Raw genomic sequence first — 21,511 nt, 5'->3', positions numbered from 1 at the left:
ACTTCTGGAGCCCTGGCAAAGTTCGATTTCTTGTCCAACGCCATAGTTACAAGAGTGTTCAGCATGTAAAAGGACTCACTGAGCTAGATATTTCTGTTCTGTGCACTTTTCTGTACATATATTTCACACATACACAAGTATAAAGCTGTCCAACCAAAACTTTTCTATAACACACAGTTATAATAGTTTATATCAAGTTTAATCAGAGGAAGGGCAACAAGAGGGGTGAATACGTAGGGTTGGAATAAAGGATGGGAGGGAGTTGAGAATGCGGGAGCTTTTCTTCCATAATGGGAAGCCAATAGACAAGTACTTAAACTGAAAAGCGGGCATACATTTAAAGACAGTAAATACTAAATAATAAGCTAAGAGAGAAAAAAGTACTTGTCCTAGGGAAGGGAAAAATTGTAGATAAAAAGTTGGAGGCCTATTGTTTATCTAACAAATCTTGTAGAACTATTCATGGACTCTTTAAACCCGAAAAAACAAAACAAAAACAAAACCTATGGAAAAAAGAAGACCCTGAAAGTCAGCATTTACAAGCAGAACCTTCAGCATCCCATCTCCTGCTCACTTCTTCACTTCTATCACATTCTGAGAGCCAGCATTAACGCTCGGCCTGAAGGGAAACTCTCAGCAGACCTGACCCCCAACTCTGGTTGCCTCATTTGCTACTCTTAAAATGAATATAAAAGATAATAATGGAAAAGAAACGCAACATTCACTTCCACCTCCTACTGAAAAAGAAAGCTATAGACAAAAGTTAAAGTATATAATAATGTAAACAAAAAGAAAGGATTTCCACTTGTGGATTACAAGGCATGAGCCCCTGGTAAAGAGCAGAAGAGCTACAGTATGAAAATGTGAATTTCAACATTTCTAAATGTAGTTTAAAAATAGGTATCACTTTTAAACTCAGCACACACAATTAACACACTAGTGTTGTCAAGTTAAGGTGCCCCTAATGCATAAAAATTAGGTCAAAGACAGTACAATAAAATTATGTGAAATATGCTCATTTATCAATTTCTAAATAAACCTGATTTATTTTTAACTGACACCTTAATTATCCACATTTACATCTGGAATATAACAACTTTTCTCCCTTTTAACAATGTGAGACAAACAAAATGTTATGATTACACATTAGCTATGCCTCCTGAGTTCCTACAGCTGAAATGTCAGGTCAATTACTTAATAAGATTTAATTTTACCTTGTTTAATCTGTCCTTGCACAATATTACTGGAAGTTGGAGGGGAACCCCTTGCCTTAGAAAGGTCTGGGGTGCTTGGTCGAGGTGGCCTTTAAAAAGAAGAAGAAAATATATATATACTTTCATAAATCTGAAACCATTTAAAATATTAAACTTCCTAGTCCCGAATGAATTGCAAAACACATACAGAACATTTTCAATTTACTTTTCAAAAACCAATGGTTTTTCCTGCGTCGTACCTATTAACATTTTCCTTTTCAAATTTCAATATATTAAATGATTAGCAAATATCAAGTAAAAGTTTGACAACTACAATCTGTGCTTTATGCTAGTTTAAGGAATATTTATGAATAGCTTAATGTGCTACCACTGACAAATAAATATCATAATTAGTCCTTCACTCTTCAATTAGCATGCTGAGATTTCAGCCCTTCCTCTATCACTGGTCAAACGAATTCGTGGAATACTTTGAGTTTAGAAGAATTCATCCTTAAAATCTGAAAAAGGAAGTAAGGCATGAGAAATCTTGGACTCCAGAGGCCATGTGTCTCATTTTGAATTCTAGCTCTACCACTTAACTACTTGTGTGACCTTGGACACATTACTTGACCTGAGTCTCAGTTTTCTTATCTGCAGTAAAAGGATAATAAAAGTACCTACCTTACAGGGTTAAGAGCATTAATGAGATAGTGTCTATAAAGTACTTGCAACAGAACCAGTTACAAGGTAAGTACTACTTAAGTATTTGATTTTTTAAAATTTCTCAATATGATCAACTCTCAATAAAGTATAATAAAACCAGTTTCAAAAGCAATCTTCATGACTTCTGGAAAATAGGTAATAGCAAATCAGGTTAGGCATTCCTGAAATACTAAAATAATACTCTCCTACAATTAAAAGCTGTTTTCTCTTTTCCAACTGAAAAATTCTGACCATACTTCTCACAAAATTCTGAAGCCAATTACTGAACACCTATCTTTCATTATATATGTCACAAAGAGAAGAAGCATTTCAAATACACATTTTGAATTAAGTATCAATGCAAACTTTAGGTAGCTACAATCCCAAGATTATATTCACCAAAGACCTAGTCTATAATTCACTCATTAAAGCTGAACTGATACCTACTCCCTTGTTCCAAAACTTTTTTGGAATAGCTACGTTGTATCTGAGTGAAGGTTAAACTGTGCGATTTTGTCATGCTTTAAATCATGCATATTGTGTTTTAAAATTTAAAAGGGAAACACTGAGATAATACAATAATGTTAAGGTGGGGAGAGCCAAAAAAATAAAAACAAACAGCGAGAAAAATAAAACAGGGTTTTTGTTTTGTTCGTTTTTTTGAAATGTGATAATAAAATCAGACTATCATGGTCACACCTGGTAGGACCCTTCTTCATATGATCACCAATAAACGTTGCGTTGGTCATACTCATTAACGTATTTGCCAAAGATATGATAGACAGTAGATGCTGGGTGGTGACGGCTCGGGACACTCCGTAAGTTCCCTTTCCTGCGCCCTCGGCTGCTGGCAGCTTCCTTCCTACTTCCGCTTTCCCATGTGATAGTTTACGAGCAGGCTGATTATAACCAGGAAGCATCAATGACATATGACCTCCTCGAGACAGGAGACCAAAAGATACTGTGCAATGGGGTTTCAGCATTCCAAGGCGATCAAGACAAACTTCATCCAGAACTTCATTTAAACCCCAGGCGTGAAGACAGGACATGAACAATTTTGCAGTGTCCATTGTTAAATTATATTCTAATAGGGTCAATGGCTTAGATTTGCTGGCCCGGTATTCTGGATCGCTTTCTTCCCTCCTCTGCCTCATTATCTCCTCATCCTCCTCTTCATCATCAAGGAGATGTTCCTTTATGTTCTCTTTGATGGTTTCTTTCACTTGTTGGAAGAGAACTGCTGCTCGTTTTCCAGTTAGAAAAGAGCCCCCTTTGTCTGAACTGCCAGATGCTTTTTGCAAATTCTCTGGGGAAATAAGCGCGGTATTCGGCCTAGAGGCTTCTTCAGTCAAGAGTTGAATAATCAACGCTTCCACATCAAAGAAAAGCACATGTATGTCCGGATCTGTTAGGTTTGTCTTTATTGCTTGAACCATCAGGGAGTTATGGGAATATTTAGGTAAATTCCCCTGCAATAAACATTTTAAAAAAATGGTTATAATATAAAACGTTTAATTTCATACATCCATTAATGAATAATAAATAGTGGAATCTGAATGCTTATCAAGCTGTATTTTTAGGTACGTCTATCGTTAAAAGCAACACACAAACTTTGCCAATCGGCAGCATGTAAAAGATATGAATTTATATGAGAACTTTATGCTGAAATAATTAGAAAACTGTCCATTTTTAAAACAAGAAAATTTTGTTATTAAGCAGGGAGTTTTTTTTACTCAAAGAACAGACTAAAAATAGTTTCAATAACTTCTGTGCAAATTCTGTCTCTGGGAATGAACTACTGGTCTACCTAACAGAAGAGGCCACTTGTCACTCATGGCAACTCATCCCTTTAAGTTGCTGTATCATCAAATTCCACCTTCTTCTACTTTTCCTTCACACTCTCCCTGTTCACAGATTCTTTTCCCTCAACAGACAACGGGCTCAAGTCTACCCAGACTCTAACAAAAAGTGCTATCCTTTGACCATGCCCCTCTCTTCTACTGATCTCTCTCCCCCCTACAGCCCCTATTTCCAAATACATGGAAAGGAGCAGGGTAATCCAAGGCAACTCTCAGTCCCACTCCTCCTCGAGCTCTTTGGAGTATCTAACATTGTTATTTTTGCTGGGTGAGTGACAAAGCATAAATCACAAAAATAAAAAGCTCTCCCAGCTTCCTGGAGAACACCTTCCCGGTTAGCCTTCTAATTCTGACCACCCTTCTCAGTCAGCTGCCTTGAAAACTCATCCTTCCTTCCACTTTAGGACTAACACTTGTATGCGGATGGCTCCCTAATTTCTATCAGCAGCCAGACCAGCCTCCTGGAGTTTTAATCCTCTAATCACACTGCTTGTATCTAGATGTCCCATAGCACCTCATCTTAATATGTGATGACCAGCCTGCCACTGCAGTACCTCCCAGACCATCAGTGGAGAATTATTCCCCTTCCATTGTGTTCCCACATCCAGACCCTTATTTTCCCCTCTCAGCAGGGTTCACTGCCCCTAGTCTCTCCTTATTCCAGTCCACCTCCCTGGAGGCACAAGACTTCTTTCTGATGCACAGATCCAATCACATCACTCTTCAGTCAAAAAGCTGCCACTATTATGGGTTATGAAGAGAATTGGAAAATACAGGTTAAAAACTAAGTCAAAATACAGATGAATAGATTTGATCTCAAGATGAGAAAGGGCTTTCTAAACATACTTAAACTTAAAATTCACTACTATAAAAGCAAGAGGCAAGAAACAGGAAAATGTGCCAAAAATAAGACTGATAGAGTTACATTCTATACAAATATTTCTTAAAATCAGCAAGAAAAATACTAATGCCCAAATAAAAGGGGAATACCGTAAAGATCAAGGACACCTCCCAGTAAAAGAAACAAAGACTCAATAAATATAGGGAAAAACCAGCTCAAACTAGTTGTCAGGGAAATAACCGTTAAAATTCAGCAAGTGGTGCTGGGAAAACTGGACAGCGACACGCAGAAGAATGAACCTGGACCACTTTCTTACACCATACACAAAAATAAACTCAAAATGGATACAAGATACCATTTATAAAATCAGCACACAGTAAACACTAAAAACTACTTAACTTAGCTACGAGTATAGTGAAAGTCAAACCCACATACTGCAGGCATGAATTTAAACAGGAAACTTCTAGAAGAGCAATGTGGCGAAATACACTGCAAGCCCTTAGACTGTTTGATCCAGTGCAGTTATTTCTAGAACCCAATCTTACATAGTCAGAAATACAGACAAGGATTGATGTACAAAGATGCTCGGTGAAATGGTAGCCATTATTTTAAATTGAAACCTAAGTAATCTAACAATAAGGAAACAGGTAAATAATTTAAGGGTAGCCATATAACAGAATAAATACTGCAATCACTACAAATCATGCTTTCTGGGCACATTTAACCACATGACAAAATTTCCTGTTCCAATTTTAAGTGAGATAAAATTATACACACACACACACACACACACACACACACACAGTATGGTTCTGATTTCATTTTTTTAAATTTATTTATTTTAAGGGAGAGATCACACATGAATGAGAAAGGGACAGAGGGAGAGACACAGAGAATCTCAAGCAGACTCCAGGCTCAGCACGGAACCTGACAGGGGGCTCAATACTACCACCCTGGGATCGTGACCTGAACTGAAATCAAGAGTCAGACGCTCTAACGACTGAGCCACCCAGGCACCCCTCATTTCATTTCTTTAATGCTTAAATATGTATTTGAGCATGGTGAAAGACACTGGGAAGAAATACATGAAAGTGTTAGTAATAACATTTTGTGATGGAATTACAGAATATCTTTTCTTTACATTTCTCTATATTTCTTAAAAGGTATATAGTCAATATATATTATTTTCATAATAACATTTTGGGATGGAATCACAGAATACTATTTCTTTATATTTCTCTATATTTGTTACAAGGTATATAGCCAATATATAGGATGTTCATAATTAGAAAATAAAACTCTAGGAGGAAATACAAAATCTTTCAGCACAATATTCAAGGCCCATTACAGTTTGACACTGAGTACTTTTCCAGCTTTGACAAATCGGCTCCAGCACCATAACCACGGTCCCTCCCCCATTATTCCCATTATTCCTTTTATTTATTCCTTTACCCAAAATATTCTTCTTTGTTCTATTCTAGCCCCTGTTCCTCCACCAAGCCCCGAATTCTCCCAAGGAAAGTTACTTCGCAATGAATTCAGTTCCCATGACACTTTATATCTACTATACGTCATTAATGTGTACGTCTTGGCTATATTGCTGTAATTATTTTATATATTTACACTTTCCTGTATTCTATGGGAACTATGTTTTACTCATCTTATGTAACCTGATCAGAGTACCTAGCAGAATGAACAAAGAACATTAAAAAAAGTTGATAAAATTATTTTAAATTGTTAATCTACTCTTCTATCATAAAATTGTAACAAATCCCCTTTAACTCGTCTCTCTTCTTTCTCCATCCTTCTCCCATCTGACTATGTTTCTTTCTAGCTGAAGGGGCTTCGATAGTGTTTTATAACCCAAGGATACCATCTTTGCAAAGCAAAAACTTCTCTGCAAAGCATAAAGTGTCCTCCAAAATATACTACTGCTCCTCCAATGTCATCTCTAACCACAACCCCTATTATCTTTTACCACAACCCAATTAAACCACTTGAACCTTCCAGAACCATGCACTTTCGAGCGTTTGTACCTCTGCACCGTTCGTGCCAGGATGATGCTCTTTTCTCATTCTCCTCACAGCCCCTCAAGTCCTACTTTAGCCACCCTTCAAGAAGCATTTCCCAGATGTTAATTAGAACTACTGTGGTGATCATTTCACAATATATACAAATATCGAATCATCACATTGTAAACCTGAAACTAAACTAATGTATGTCAATTATACCTCCATTAAAAAAAAATCTTAAGAAGTCTCAAGTGGCTGCTCTTCCAAAAATTATTTCCATAATCATTACTAATTCTGCCTCCTTTGTTTAAACCTCTGTTCTGAACTGAATAATGTTCAAAGGAAGGTAGAAAATAAACGTTATTTCTACATTGCACCCTAAGAACCTACAGAGCATAAGTAATATAAATTTATATTATACAAAAGATGAATTTAAAAAATCAAGACTGTCTCGGTTTCAATCCTGTATTTAATTCGCTATGCATTTGCCTATGTTTGTGCAAGACCCTGGAGATACAAAAACGAATGAGATGATTTTGTAGTGATGAAACTCACACCTCACAGTTAGACCATGGCGTGTAAAGCCGCTATGACAACGTAGTAAGAACGGTGCCATAAAGAAAGGGGACTGCAAGGTACGAAAAGGGACAACAGAGAAAGTACCAACTCTACCTGGGGTGCCCAGAGACAGCCTCTCTGAAGGGGTGACTTGAGCTACATGAAAGAACAGAAAGATGGCAAAATGTGACAAAGGGCCAAGGCAGGGCACATCACAGGATGGATACTGATGAAGCCCCAGATGACCAAGATGAAGAAGGCACAGGACGGTTCACTTAGAGCTCAGAGGTCCACACTGAGGCTGCTGAACTTTGTCTTGCAGGCTCGTGAGTCATTAGAGCATGCTTTTCTCAGAATCATCACGGTTGCTTGTTGAAATGCAGGTTCCTAGGACTGCTACCAGGCCTACTGAATTAGTATGAATAGACCAGAACAGATCGGAACCTGCCTAATGAGAACCCCAGACAACTTGATGCAGTATAGTTTGAGAACTATCATCTAAAGCCTTTAAAAGAGTAGAATAACATGACCAAATTTAATTTTATAAATGTTCATCCACCAGCAATGTTGGCGAAAAAGAAGCAAGACCGGAGTCATGAATATGAACTGGGAGGAAGCAGAAGCCAAGCAGATGAGGGAACATAAAAGTATGCAACAATACCGAGAATGCAGAAGGTGGGATGGGTTGAAGAATGTGCACATTACCCTCTTGTTCCTAACACCGCTGTACTTGGTATTTGTTTTTCAAACGCTGAGTGTCATGTCAAACACGATGCTTAATGCTTTGTACCTACTGACATTAATTTGAATGATGCATAAAGTTATTTATGATACATTATACCTAATATATTATTGATAGGAAAATTATTATTAATATTGATAGCTACCATATACTAAGTTGTCGCTTATGGCCCAGGCACTAGGCTAGGCATTAGGTTCATTCTATCAGGGAAAAAGGTAAAATATCATCTTATATTAGCATGAGTTAGACACACATGACACAATATACGAGGGAATAGGTAATAACAACATCAGGCACGAAGAGCCCCCCACAGTACATTAGTAAATACTGTCTTTCCAGTAAAGATCTATAAAATTCAAAATACAAAATAGGAGAAAGAGAGATCATTACTACCAAAGAATATAAAACCAAACATGTTTGCTAAGGAAATTATTGAGGCAGCAAGAGTGGCTTGAAGAAAAAAGAAGGCAAGAGTGAGGACACGAGATCGGCTTTTAAGTTCTCTCCTCTGATGTCTACCACCTATGTGCCCCTTTCAGCACCCTGAGATCCGCCCTGGGATCTCCACTGAAAGGTTTTCTAGTGTCTGGTACCATGATATCTGGATGTGATTGTGTGCATCTCCTCTTATCGCAACCTCTCAGTGCTGCTGATTGTGTCATTGTCACAAAAACTGTACCTAAGAGCAATCCACAGTCAGAAGAAGAGGGTAAAAGAAAAGAAGAAGGTAATAATAAAGGCAGAAGAGAACAGAGGGAGATGGAAGGAACGAAGGAGAAAATGACTCATCCCCTAAGTCCTGCATATGACCTGTAATACCTGACATCGGATTTTAAGGACTTAAAGGCTTATTACAATAAAATATAGATATCCAGCAAAGTTGTGAGGGTAAGACTAAGCTGAGTGCATGGAGACAGCAGAGCTGATCACAGATATGTCAGATATTCTAATATGTCACACTAAGATAAGCTGAAGGAAAATGAAGAGAAACATCTACCCATTTCCAAGGGTCCCTTGGCTTAATCCTAAAATGTACATGGCTAGAGCAAAGTAATTCATTCCAATCATCTTACAGTCTTAGCCATTTCCCATACTGGCTACCTAATCCTGGAAATTCTTTAACAGGAACGTTAGTACACTTGCTCTGCCTGCCTCCTTTATTAAGAACATTTGAAATGTGTGCTCGCAAATTCCCTTTTGTATCATCACGGCAGAAGATAAAATTCAACAACTATTTGTGGAGTTTCTATCATGTGCAAGATGCTTGAAAGAAAATAAAGCCTTTGTACTCAAGGCAATAATTTCAAAACTTACCTGAAAAAGGGCAACAAGAAAAGCTAAGTTATAAAGTATATACAAATAAAATGGTCTCAAAGCTGCTAGTAAAACTCAGTGGTAAATGCAAAATACATACACACAACATACTTAAAAACCTAGTAAAACATATACTTGACATTTTCATTGTAAGTGGTAAGCCTATTACAATGTTATGTTTTCTGTACAGGGGAAAATACACATTTAGCCATTTCAAGTATTAAATAAAGAAATTGACTTAAAATATTACAGAACCACAGCAATAGGAAAAAATTATTGGATTGCTTGCTCATCACTGAAAGTGAACCTGTGGCAATTACATTAAGAGTAGCAGGTAAAACTGTATCTCAAGTGAAAAACTCAAGGAAAATGACAGAACTATGATCAGGAGATTGATCCTTATTCGAGCCTGGGTCATTTTCAGTACATGAGCACATATGCACATCATGAGCAGCCCCCCACCCCCTCACCCTTACCCCCCCCACAACAAGAAAACAACTTATAATCCGCAGAGGAGAAAACGTGGGTGTATTCTTGTTATCTAACATTGTCATCATTATAGATTTGAATATATGCTAGGTTAAATCATGTCTGCTGAAACATTTGGTAGCTTTGTCCCCTAAAACCAACGTTACAATGATATTTTGAGCATCTGTCCTTTTATCCAGAAATTCAGAACACTGGCAATAACTTTACCTTTACACCATTCATTCACTTCAATGGCTCTGATTTAAAAACTTACTTATTTCTGAACCATTTTTTAACATCATAGTTTTCAGGACTATTTCTAAAATTACCTAGTAAAACAATTTATTATTTTTCCTGAAAAAACATGGGTCCAATCTGTATTACAAAATAGTCCAAATTTGTACCTAAATGTAAAGTTGATTAATGCCAGCTGATTTTGATGCTAATGTGCAAAGCAAAAGAATACATGGTTTAAAAAAAAAAAAATCTGAATCCACTTTGAAATCAGAGATTGAGGATACCAGGAGTAGGAAATGTTATATAACATATTCACATACATGTTTGTATAAATATCAATACTGAGTCCTAACATAGAACATAGGAAAAATATGTATTTGGCAAATAGTAATATAATATTTTACAAAATAATTATTTATGTGTCATTTCCAATGCATGTTCTAAATAATTTTTAATTTCCTAACTATAATATAAAGAATTGGTTTGTTACCTAAGAATATTTTGGTAGGAAAAATTAAAAAATAAAAATTTTAGGAGCACCTGGGTGGCTCAGGCAGTTGAGTATCCAACTCTTGATTTTGGATGGGGTCATGATCTCAGGGTTCAGAGGCTCAAGCCCCATGTCGGGCTTCGCACTGACAGCATGGGATTCTCTCTCTCTGTCCCCTTCTCGAAATAACTTTAAAAAAATTATTCTTGATTATGGATAGGATATTCTATTGAATAAAGAATGTTAAAATAACTTCTGAAAATTCTGAGGCATAATGTTAAATGCAAAAGAGTCAATGAATAAAAACACACTGATGTCTAAACGTGCTTTAAAAATGTTCTAAAATTAGGGCGCCTGGGTGGCTCAGTCGGTTGAGCATCCAACTTCGGCTCAGGTCATGATCTCGCGGTTTGTGGGTTCAAGCCCTGCGTCGGGCTTTGTGCTGACAGCTCAGAGCCCAGAGCCTGCTTCGGATTCTGTGCCTCCCTCTCTCTCTGTCCCTCCTCACTCGCACTCTGTCTCTCTGTCTCTCTCTCAAAAATAAACAAACAAACATTAAAAAAAAAAGTTCTAAAATTAGCTGAGGGAGAATCCCATTATCGCCTGTAAACATATATGGTTTTAATGTTAACGGTTTTAATTACAGTCGACCCTTGAACAAAATGGGGGTGAGGGGCACTGAGCCCCCTCCTCCCTGCACGCAGTAGAAAATCTAAGTGTAACTTGTGACTCCCCCAAAACTTAACTGCTAATAGCCTATTGTTGACCATTACTGACAATGTAAATAGTCGATTCACACATACTGTAGCTTATGTGTATCATATAGTGCATTCTTACAATAAAGCTAGAAAAAAATCATAGGAGAAAATACATTTACAGTACTATACTGTATGTACTGAAAAAAAAATCCACGTATAAATGGACACACAGCTCAAACGTGTGCTGCTCAAGGGCCGACTGCATTAGGAAAAAGGTAGCAAGGAAGGGAGGGAGGGAGGAAGTGGAAAGGATTAAGAAAATGTGTTAAGCCTGAAATGGGTATTTGGTGCCCTCTGCTGTCGGATTGCTGTTACTTAATACTAACAGGAACAGAATCCAGCCATTTAAGTTTCAAACAAGGAATACACTATCTTAAATATTTAGTTTTGGATAGGAGATTTTATGACAAGGTATGGATACAGTACACTCAGCTTATGTCATTTCACGGCCCTCTATGTGTTTTCATTAACAAGCATATTAAGAAGCATAAACCAAAAGGGATATTTAACCTGAGAGGTTTTAAGTTTGATACTATACAGTGATTTATTTCACAAGACATAAATAAATGTAGATCACTCAAAAGTATAAGTATTAAATATAAACACTTAGGCCATGCCTTTTATAGAGAAAATACCTTCTAAAGGTATTTCTACAGGCCACATCTTACTGGATAATGTTTGAGTAACAATAATATCCAAATGGTACTAATATATTAGGAGGTTAGAAGATTAACACATGATGGTTCCACAACACCAGCATAACAGACATCGAGTTGTAACTGTTCCCAAAGGGCCAAGTCACCAAAGTCACAAGACCAAGAGCCCTGGGCGCTAGGGCACCCCAGTCCCCCATTAGACAAACCTTTACATGAATCACTTCATGCCCCTTGTATTGATTCTTCTGTCTTCTAAATAAAAGAGAGATGTCACAAACAGCAAACAGGTAACAAAACAGTATCCCTTTCACTGGTAAAACAGAGATAATAAAACCCAGCTCATTTTATCTCAAATGAATGTTAAAGACATGCGTGAAAAGTCTCAACCAATTAAAGTAACTGTTAAAAGGGGGAGAAAAAACTATTTAAAAAAGAAAAAGTGCTCTGGATCTAACATGTCCTCCTGGGTATTCCCAACCCTTAACACAGTTGTGAATGAACAGAAATGAGAGGATATTCTGGGAGGCCGACTTGACGAGAGAAAAAAAGTGAAGACTAATAACGGCAAATGAACAGGAGACAAGAAAACCGCTTTAATCCACCCAGGGTCACAGTGGTGAGCAATCTCAAATTTCAGAAATACTCACACTCAAGTAGATTCTAACCTAGGAGATTCTTAACCCTCTTCTCCCATCGCTGCAGGGCTCGGCACGCACCTCCCACGCTCTGCCCGGTCAGCCGCACGCAGTGTTTCCTCTGCTGGGGATGTTCTTCCCACTCTGCCTCCCGACACCAAGCCTCTACACGAGTGACTCTCTTCAGAGAAGACGGTCTTCCCACAGCTCCCCAGGCCAGTCCTCTCCTGAGGACACCCTCCCACTTGGTTCACACCTTAGGTAACAGAGTGTTCACGGTGATGAGCTGCACACTTGTCTCCCTCATCAGAGCAGGAACTCGACAGGAGGCCCTGATGGGTGTGGACGTGATTCATGAACTCTCCAGCCGTTCTAGCTCGGGGCCCAGCTTACAGTACACACTCAAGGTGTGCTGAATGAATGAAATCAATCATTCAATCAAGATTGTTAAACTCGTGTGTGAATACCTACTGGGATAAACGTGTTAAAACATGTTGCCCAGTTGACTTCATTACCATCTTATTACCTCCACTTTAAAGCTAAAAACAAATGGAAGCTAGGAGGTCGGCCAGTCGGTCACACAGGTCACACAGCTGTCAACGGTTAAGACCGAGGAAGAAGTCAGGGTCCCCTGGTATCTGCCAGACATTTACTTGGTGAATATCCAGAGCTTCTCAGCATTAGTTCGGCAGAGATTCTAGAGATGGGGGGGGGGGGGGGGGTGAGTCCACTCCATATTAATCAACCTTAAATTCTGGGCTATTCAGTGATTCAGTGAAGAGTCTGCTGGAAACACAAAGAGGAGTATCGAATGGCCCTTTGAGGAGCTCTCGGGGTGACAGAGCAGCAGCCCTGGGCCAGAGGTGACGTACTCTTCATCCTCAAGGCAACGTCTGGAGGCATCACTGTGAGTCACCACTGGGAGAGGGTGCTAATGGCATCTAGTGGGTAGAGGCTGGGGACGCTGCTTAAACATGCCACATTGTACAACACAGCCCCCGGCACGAAGAATTACCCAGCCCCAGATGTCAACAGTGTTGAAGTCAAACAAACCCTGATACACGGAAACAGACATGGAAGCAAATATATCTCCTTGTTCTCGTGTATTGGTACAAAAGGATTAGTACTAAGAGACATAAACGCGAGTGGCAGAGGACCAGAGAAGACACAAGTGACCGCTAGACTCAGCAGCATTCCTGAAAACTTCAGGAGCCTCTGTGGGGACGGTGGTCACAGAACGGGGGCTCAGGAGAGCTCTGGGAGTGAGCCGGGTGAGTGGGAGCCAGCCGGGGAAAGGTGGGGTAAGGGGGTGAGGGAGGCACGGGCATCCCAGGCCCACCAACTAGCAAGTACCACGTTTATCAAAATACAGACCGGGGAACACCAAGTCACGTTACACCGTGGACAACTAAAATCCTGATTTACGCCGCAAATCCCCTCCTTTTGTCTTTGCCTTTCTTTTTTCTGCCTCTTTCCTTCATAGCCATCCACTGCCCTGAGACAACATCACCTTCACCAAGGCTGACTGCTGCCGGGTGGGAGTGTGCATACAAAAAAATAGGTATTTTCACGCAAACTAAGACAGAGATGTGTGAAGGACCACGGAAAGGTCTCTGGATACACTTTGTCTGTTCCAGGCTACCGAGAGCACAGTATAGAACTCCAGCCACAACCACTACAAGCCAACTGCACTTTCTATCCTTGGACATCGCAATAAACTGCCTCCCTGAAATTAATATTTTTCCATCCAAGGCTAATGTTGGGTTCCACACCACACCATAGAAGTCATCTTATGAATGTCATACCTGAAAGTTTTTTTTAAATTTTAAAATCACTGTCACTGGCTCAAAGCCCTGCTTGCCATCCCTCATTCTGGGAGATTTCACCACCCGTGTAGGTCAGTGATTTTGAACTTATGGTCTGCAACCCCACGTGGGCAAGGGGCCTCCTAATGGATATGAAAGAATTCAAAGTCAGAGGGCAAATGACACGATGTTAAACACGGAGTCACTTAGTAATAAAGGGAGTTAACTGTGGTTATATGTGCTAATTATGCTACAGTGCTATTTTTATTTTTTTGCTATTTATAATTTGAAGTTCCTATAGGACTACAGCATTCTAGAGCGTCAGTACTGAATTTAAATGTCACACAACCATGAAATATAGAGCATTGGTACAAACATTCTACTGCATACGAACCTACGAGTTTCCCAAAAAAGAGAGGTTTTGATATCAGCACATCATCAGTGCTGGTTTTCAACTGCTGCTATTCTCGCTCTTAAATAAGTTCCCGTTAGTTTCATCACTTTGTTTTGCATTTTTTATTTGCATCAACAATGTTTTTGCACTGTTATTTTCCAAGGACAAGAATAAGACAGGTTTGTGGCTTATTGTTAAATCAGACACTCCGATCCCTATTCCCCAACTAGCCTGCCAGATGGCACCGCCCCGTCTTCTCAGAGTTCTGACCCCGTGAAAAGCAGGAGGTACTGGGACAGTGGGCTTCGGGGTCTTCTGTGCCAAAGATGGAGAACACGCTGCCCTCCCAACTCCTGGGCTGTTTTGACTCCAGTCCCCTTCAGCGGAATATGTCCTCACCTCACGAATCTTGCTCACTAGTATCTCCACACTGACCACAATCTTCTGTAGTTCCAAATATTCCACCACACCTGCTCTTCAACCTTCTGGAGCAGTGGTTTGCACCCTGCTGCACATTAGAATCACCTGGGGAAACTGGCCACATGCACACCAACTCAGTCAGAAAGCCACGAGGAGGAGCCAGGCACCGGCAGTTTTTAAAGATCCTCAGATGATTCCAATGTGCAACAGTTTGGGAACCATTATCATAGAGGCATTCAGTCCCTGGATTCCAGGATTTTTTCAAAAGCTATCAGCCTCGTCCTCCCTCCCACTCCTTCCTTAACAAGCCCAGAACCTCTGGTTAATCATATCAGTCAACCTCTTATAACTACCCTCAGTGCCCTTTAACCTCTGCATTACAGAGTTGCAGTTCAGGAGCCGTGACATGTACCTTCTACTTTTTCCTAGACCTTTTACTACAGCTAGTTACAACTACAAATACAGTCACTCCTCTTACTCTTTCTTCGCTTCCCCTCTCGTTCCCCCATGTGTCTCTCTCACCAAGTCCCGACCCAGGTTCTTGCTCCCTCCCTCCCCACAATCTTACCTGTAACTTCTTGGAGAAACGTGAAAGTTTTAGGAATGTCCTCTCTTCAACTGCCATCCATTATGCACAGAAACCTACACCCACCAGACACCCAGCCTGTCTTCCCGCCCCTCGATTTCAGAAAATAAAGTCTCCCTCCTCTAGGTCGAAGCCAAACTCCTTCCCTCTGCCTTTGCAGTCCGCCACTCTCTCATCCCCTGGGAACCTAGCTTCATCAAGTACCACCCCCTTAGCCTAACGTGGACCGGCCGTCTCTCTGCTGGCTCTTTAACCCTAATCCACAAACATTCCCATGTGCCTGAAAACCTGCATTTTCCCCTATTCTTCCTCTTTCCCCTATCACACTTTTCAAAAGTATCCTTTTGCTGTCGTTTGTTTCCACGCTTCCCATCACTCCTTAACCCATGGCAATCCAGCTTCTGGCCCCAACATCCTGAAGAGACCATTCTAGAAAAGGGTACTGGTGACCTCAATGACAAATACATTTCAGTCCTTCCAATACCACACGTCTACTGCCCCTGCCACAACTAATTACTCGCTACCCCTTTTAAAAGTCTTGATTCCCTCAGTCTACAAGTGAGCCTATTCTCCTGGTTCTCCCGCACTCTTGACACTTCTCCAAATCGTTTCCACTTCCTCCCCTTAAGGTTAGTAGCCCGAGAGTCTATCTCAGCCCATTTGCTACCTCTGAATAGTCCCATGGCCTTCGATGGTTTTAAGCACCAGGTATATGTCGGAGATTCCTCAACCTGTATATCCATCACCACACCCCCCCCTCCCCGCCCCATATATGAAGCAACTCATCACCATCCTCCGCAAAACCGGCTCCTACGTTCGATATCACATTTGAGAGAGCCGATTTCTATTCAACCACCCAATCAGAAAACCTGTGGGTCCGCCCCGCTTACCACCTGTGCCTCATTAATCACTCAATTCTTGGAGTCGAACTCTCCTCTACATTCCCTCGTATCTGTTGCACATACCGGCTCTCATATAAAATTCTCTTTGAAGGAAGGATTCTAGTGCTAATTTTTCTTCTTAGGTGTGAAAGCTACTGAGATAAAAGATAAAGTTTAAGCACCTTCACATGGTACGTATGGACCGGTCTCATTTCACACACCTCCCGCCTCTCCTCTCTTTGATACTCCAGCAACGTTGAACACACACGGTACTCCCCGCTGCCCTCTTTGCATCCGTCACCTGATTACGTTCTACTCATTCTTCAATGTCTCCTCCTCCAAGAAGCCAGTCCTGATCACCTCAGGCTAGTCCAGGTCTCTGCAATACCTTCTGCATTTCTCAGCCAACTCACTCCACTGCCTTGTATTTATCTGTTTACGTTTCCTGAGGGTAAATATCATGTCTTATTCATTTTGGCTCTCCAGGGCCAAACACAGTAGCTAGTAGTCAATAAATGTTTACTGAACTAGACTGATTCAATTATTTTCTAACAGAGGCTATAAAAGTCAAGAAGTTTCAAAATCTTTTATATAGTCTAATAAAGAACAGCTATTTCAAGCATATTAGAAGAAATTATTTCTTACCCAAGGTACTAACACATTAACACTTAGCTACAAATCTTTATATTTCTATCACATTACTTCAAAATACCTTGAAGTTCCCAACTAAGAGTTAAATATAAAGTAGCATACGCAAGGGCTGGAAAGATCTGGCTGTTGAGAAGGTCACAGGGTTAAATCTATCTACTGTTCCTATTCTCTCAGCAGTCTGCCATTTGATTTATTATGTGAGATGGTAAAAGGAATTTCCCCTTCGCTGTATCTCACAGACATTATTCAACAACCTAAATTTCTTCTCAGGTATAGTGTGGTTTGTTAATGTACTTCCAAGGAGAAACAAAACTGTTTTGAATTTAAAACCATCATAGAACAAGACTGGTTTTTTTGGTTCAGAATAATATGATGAATTACATTCAATATGACCTATGAATTCCATTCATAAACCCACGGAACACCTATTACGTGCAAGGCAGAGGGCCAATAAGGCACTAGAGCCACAGGGCTTGGTAAGTTTCAAGAAGGGGAGCTCCCTTGTCTACGTCATTATTTGATGGCGTTATGTCTCATTTACGGATCCTTAAAAAGGGAAGAGAACAAAAAATCCTGTAATCATCAAAAAATATAGTAAGTTCAATTAAATATTTAGTTAGATTTGAGAGTTTAGTTTTATCCCTTAAATGTATTCATAATAACTTACAACTTGTTTCCCTCGAACTGGAGAAAAAGTTGGAGGAAAGATAACCTGAGTCAGAAATGTTTAAAGCATTCATTACAAACTCCATGAAACATGCACACATGATGCAAGTGTACAAGGGCACACACACACAGAGATGAGCACACACGCACTCACAGCCTACATACGGTGTACTTTCTTATGCGGGTGAGACTACCACGAAAGGGAGGTAAAGGCGAAGAAAGAGTAAGAGACAACAACAGAATTAGGACATAAAAACGTGAAAGAAATGCTAACCACTCTTACGGAGGTAAGAAGGATGACTAATGTAATATAACGGCTGGACTGCGGAAGAAGGATGGAGAAAGAGGAAAAGAGAAGAGGAGGGTGATGGGGCAACTGGACTCCATTGACTTTCTTGTACTTTCTGGTGCCTGTGATAACAGCAATGTAATAATGTATGTTCAGAAATTAATCCCATTACCTTACTTACATACCTGTGCCTAATCAATAACTTTAACTCTTTTCATTTTATTTTTATGGTTCCAAAAAAAATTCAAGCTTATTCCTTAAGGAGTCTCTTTACCAAAAGCCTCACGCTAAATTCCGAAATTTTCATTCTAGAAATTTTTAGAAAGCAACTGACAAACAATCGAGAGGGAAGCGGTGGCCAAAAAAAAAAAAAAAAAGTCCCTGATTGTTCACTATAGAATCTGAAGTCATTTTCTCTAACCACTATGTTGTGAGATTGTGGGATACGGGCAGTAGGTGGGTCAATACATGAGGAAAATTCCAGACTGAAGGACTCTGTCACCTGCCAGTAGGTTAAGGATGTTCTCACACAAACAGCTTTAAATTAAAGCCCACAACTGATCCAGAATAGAAACAATATATGATATGTAATCACAGATATGGCTCATCTAGTTCAAATAATAAATACACAATTAAGATTGAAAAGTGAATGTTTAATACAATTTCTCCTTAACTAACTCATTATTGAATTTTACAATTAACATCAAGAATACAGAAACTCTTTGGGATGAGCACTGGGTGTTGTATGGAAACCAATTTGACAGTAAATTTCATATATTAAAAAAAAAAAAAGAATACAGAAACTCAAAGGGATTCTGGAAAAGATCACGGCACTGATGGAAGCATAGTTACTGGAGTTTTCCAAATCCTCACATAAAGAAAGACACAGCAATTAGATAGGATGACCGAAATGCAGTAAGAACATTTCAACAAAACAAGTTGATAAAATATATCCACAAATCCCAAAACTCAAGTGGATGGAAAAACCCACCAACAGCTACAAGGTCTATCTGTTATCAGGCACCTCCTTAGGACGAAGGAAAGGGAAGTGGCGAGGTATGCGACAGATCTGATAGGAAAACCCCAAAATGCTGACTGACGGTTATCAGAAAAACATAATGGGGCCCATTTTTTTTTTTTATTAACGTTTATTTATTTTTGGGACAGAGAGAGACAGAGCATGAACAGGGGAGGGGCAGAGAGAGAGGGAGACACAGAATCTGAAACAGGCTCCAGGCTCTGAGCCATCAGCCCAGAGCCCAACGCGGGACTCGAACTCACAGACTGCGAGATCGTGACCAGAGCTGAAGTCGGACGCCCAACCGACTGAGCCACCCAGGCGCCCCTAATGGGGCCCATTTAAAAACAGCAGCTGAACCTGGGAGAAGTTTACCCGCCTCAACAGCAAGTGAACGCACGGGCCACGATCACAAAGGCTGAGGCACGTGGCAGTCCCAGTCCACGGGCAACACCACTACATCAGGGGTCCCTTCGGCAAAGGCCCCCAGGAATGAGAAACTGCTAAGCATGCAATCAAAACTGCCAGGTAATCCCCCCCCCCCCCCCCCCCCGCAAACAAGAGGTGAGGAACGGTGTTAGGAGAGCTTAGAAAGCGAGCCACCATATTTTTGAACCACATGAAAAATAGAAAAGGAAGTTTGGGAAGTTAGAAAAATGATCTGAATTAATCATTCAAAAAGTCCAGGAAAAATTCTTTTACAAAAGAGGTGAGCAGTGAACAACAGAAAAGTATTGAGGTCAAATTATTAGAATTAAAAAGAATTAAGAACCAGAAGGGAAAACACAGATATGCTCAAAATGCAGATAAAAATGAATGTGCTATTTCTAAACAAGCTGATGAACACTTTTAAAATGATACTCAACGTGAAAGAACCTATGAGCATTAGAAAAACCAGAAATGAAATGACTGAACTCAAAAAGAATTAGAAAGAAAACATCACATTAGATGAAGCCTAGGAGTGAATAACAACAAGCACTCGCACCCTAGGAAAAGCAGAAGGTGACAAGGACAATGTTAAGGATAAAAAAGAAATGGACTTCTTTCCCTTTGTGGGTGACAAGCTTTAGGGTGGCACACCTAAAGAGACCCGGGTGTGCAGGAAATTGTTTACATAAAGGGAGAATTGGGCAAATGAATACATATGGCCCCCGACTTAACGATTCTTCGACTTTACACTGGACTGAAAGTGATACGCATTCAGTAGAAACCGCACTTGGAAGTCTGAGTGTGGATCCGGCCCCAGACCAGTGACACGCACTGGGCTCTCCCCTGACACCGGGCGAGGGTAGCAACCTGGCTCAGAGTCAGCCAGCGCACATGGGTGTCCACAGCCGACACACCGAGAGCCACCTGTGCCCACACTGTTGTGCTTTTCACTTTCAGTGCAGTATTCGATACGTTACAGGAGATACTTAACACTATTATAAATAAGCTTCTGTGTGAGATGATTTTCCTGGCTGCAGGCTCATGTAAGTGTTCTGAGCACAGTTAAGGGTGGCTGAGCTAAGCTATGATCCCTGGTAGGTTAGGTGTATTAAATGCATTTTTTACTTAGGAGATTTTCAATTGACAATGGGCTTTTGGGGATGTAATCCCATCGCGAGTCAAGGAAGACCGTGAAGACACTGAAAATAGTGGGAGTGACGTTTCTGAAGCTGGGGAAGAAAGTTACAGTATTTGAAGAGGGGAGGCTAGAGCAAACACTCTGGTGTTTGGTTAGACGTGGAGGTAACAGGGTTAACTGATGGTATTTAATATATTTAGGAAAACAGAAGAACACAGATGTGTGTGTGTGTATAAACATACACATGTTATCTGGCTCTGTTGCGAGGGCCTAGATGCAATGTCATCCCAGGAGCAGGCAGCATCCACACCTGGTTTCTAATTCGTGTCCCCGTTAAAGGGAATCACCCATCACAAGGGTGCTCACTAAAGTTCATTCTCCTCCTACAGTCATAGACATTTACTCCTTTGTCTTCTTAAGCCTAGACAGCTCCCTAAGGGTCCTTAACTGTATTTATTAAAGACTAGACAAAGATTTTTATCCTAGTAACTACTTAAACGAAAACTAAATTTATACATACTTATACATATGTAATAAATATACAATCAACATATTTTTATTTTCTATTAAAATATTCGCTAAAGTTTTGGAGCAGAATGTTAAGCAAGTTTAATTGATTCTTCAAAGGTCAGACATATCATAAGAATTTTTCTAAGGCCATAAGCGGTTCACCAGACAAGGCCTGGTATCCTGTATGTAACGTCATATGGCTTGTCCCTGTCTGTACCTTACAGTGCCCTTTTCACAATGAATCATAAAGCCAATTCAA

The 21,511-nt window shown here is 40.0% G+C and overlaps 1 protein-coding gene across 5 annotated transcripts in view; it reads right to left on the bottom strand.

The window, feature by feature from the left end:
- The window catches only part of WDR7 (WD repeat domain 7), a 353,450-nt gene that overhangs the window by 247,175 nt on the left and 84,764 nt on the right, over positions 1-21,511 (bottom strand). For all 5 annotated transcript variants that reach the window (XM_060613943.3, XM_060613948.3, XM_060613944.3 and 2 more), the window contains 2 exons: positions 2,595-3,364; positions 1,215-1,303 (listed from right to left, as the gene is read on the bottom strand). In XM_060613943.3, coding sequence (XP_060469926.1) covers positions 1,215-1,303; positions 2,595-3,364 — 859 coding nt within the window. The remainder of the gene's footprint in view (positions 1-1,214; positions 1,304-2,594; positions 3,365-21,511) is intronic.

The sequence above is a fragment of the Panthera onca genome, chromosome D3, assembly GCF_046562875.1.
Source record: "Panthera onca isolate mPanOnc1 chromosome D3, mPanOnc1 haplotype 2, whole genome shotgun sequence".
Classification (NCBI taxonomy): domain Eukaryota; kingdom Metazoa; phylum Chordata; class Mammalia; order Carnivora; family Felidae; genus Panthera; species Panthera onca.
Note: the sequence above shows the minus strand (reverse complement) of the source record. Positions and strands in the feature narration are given on the sequence as shown.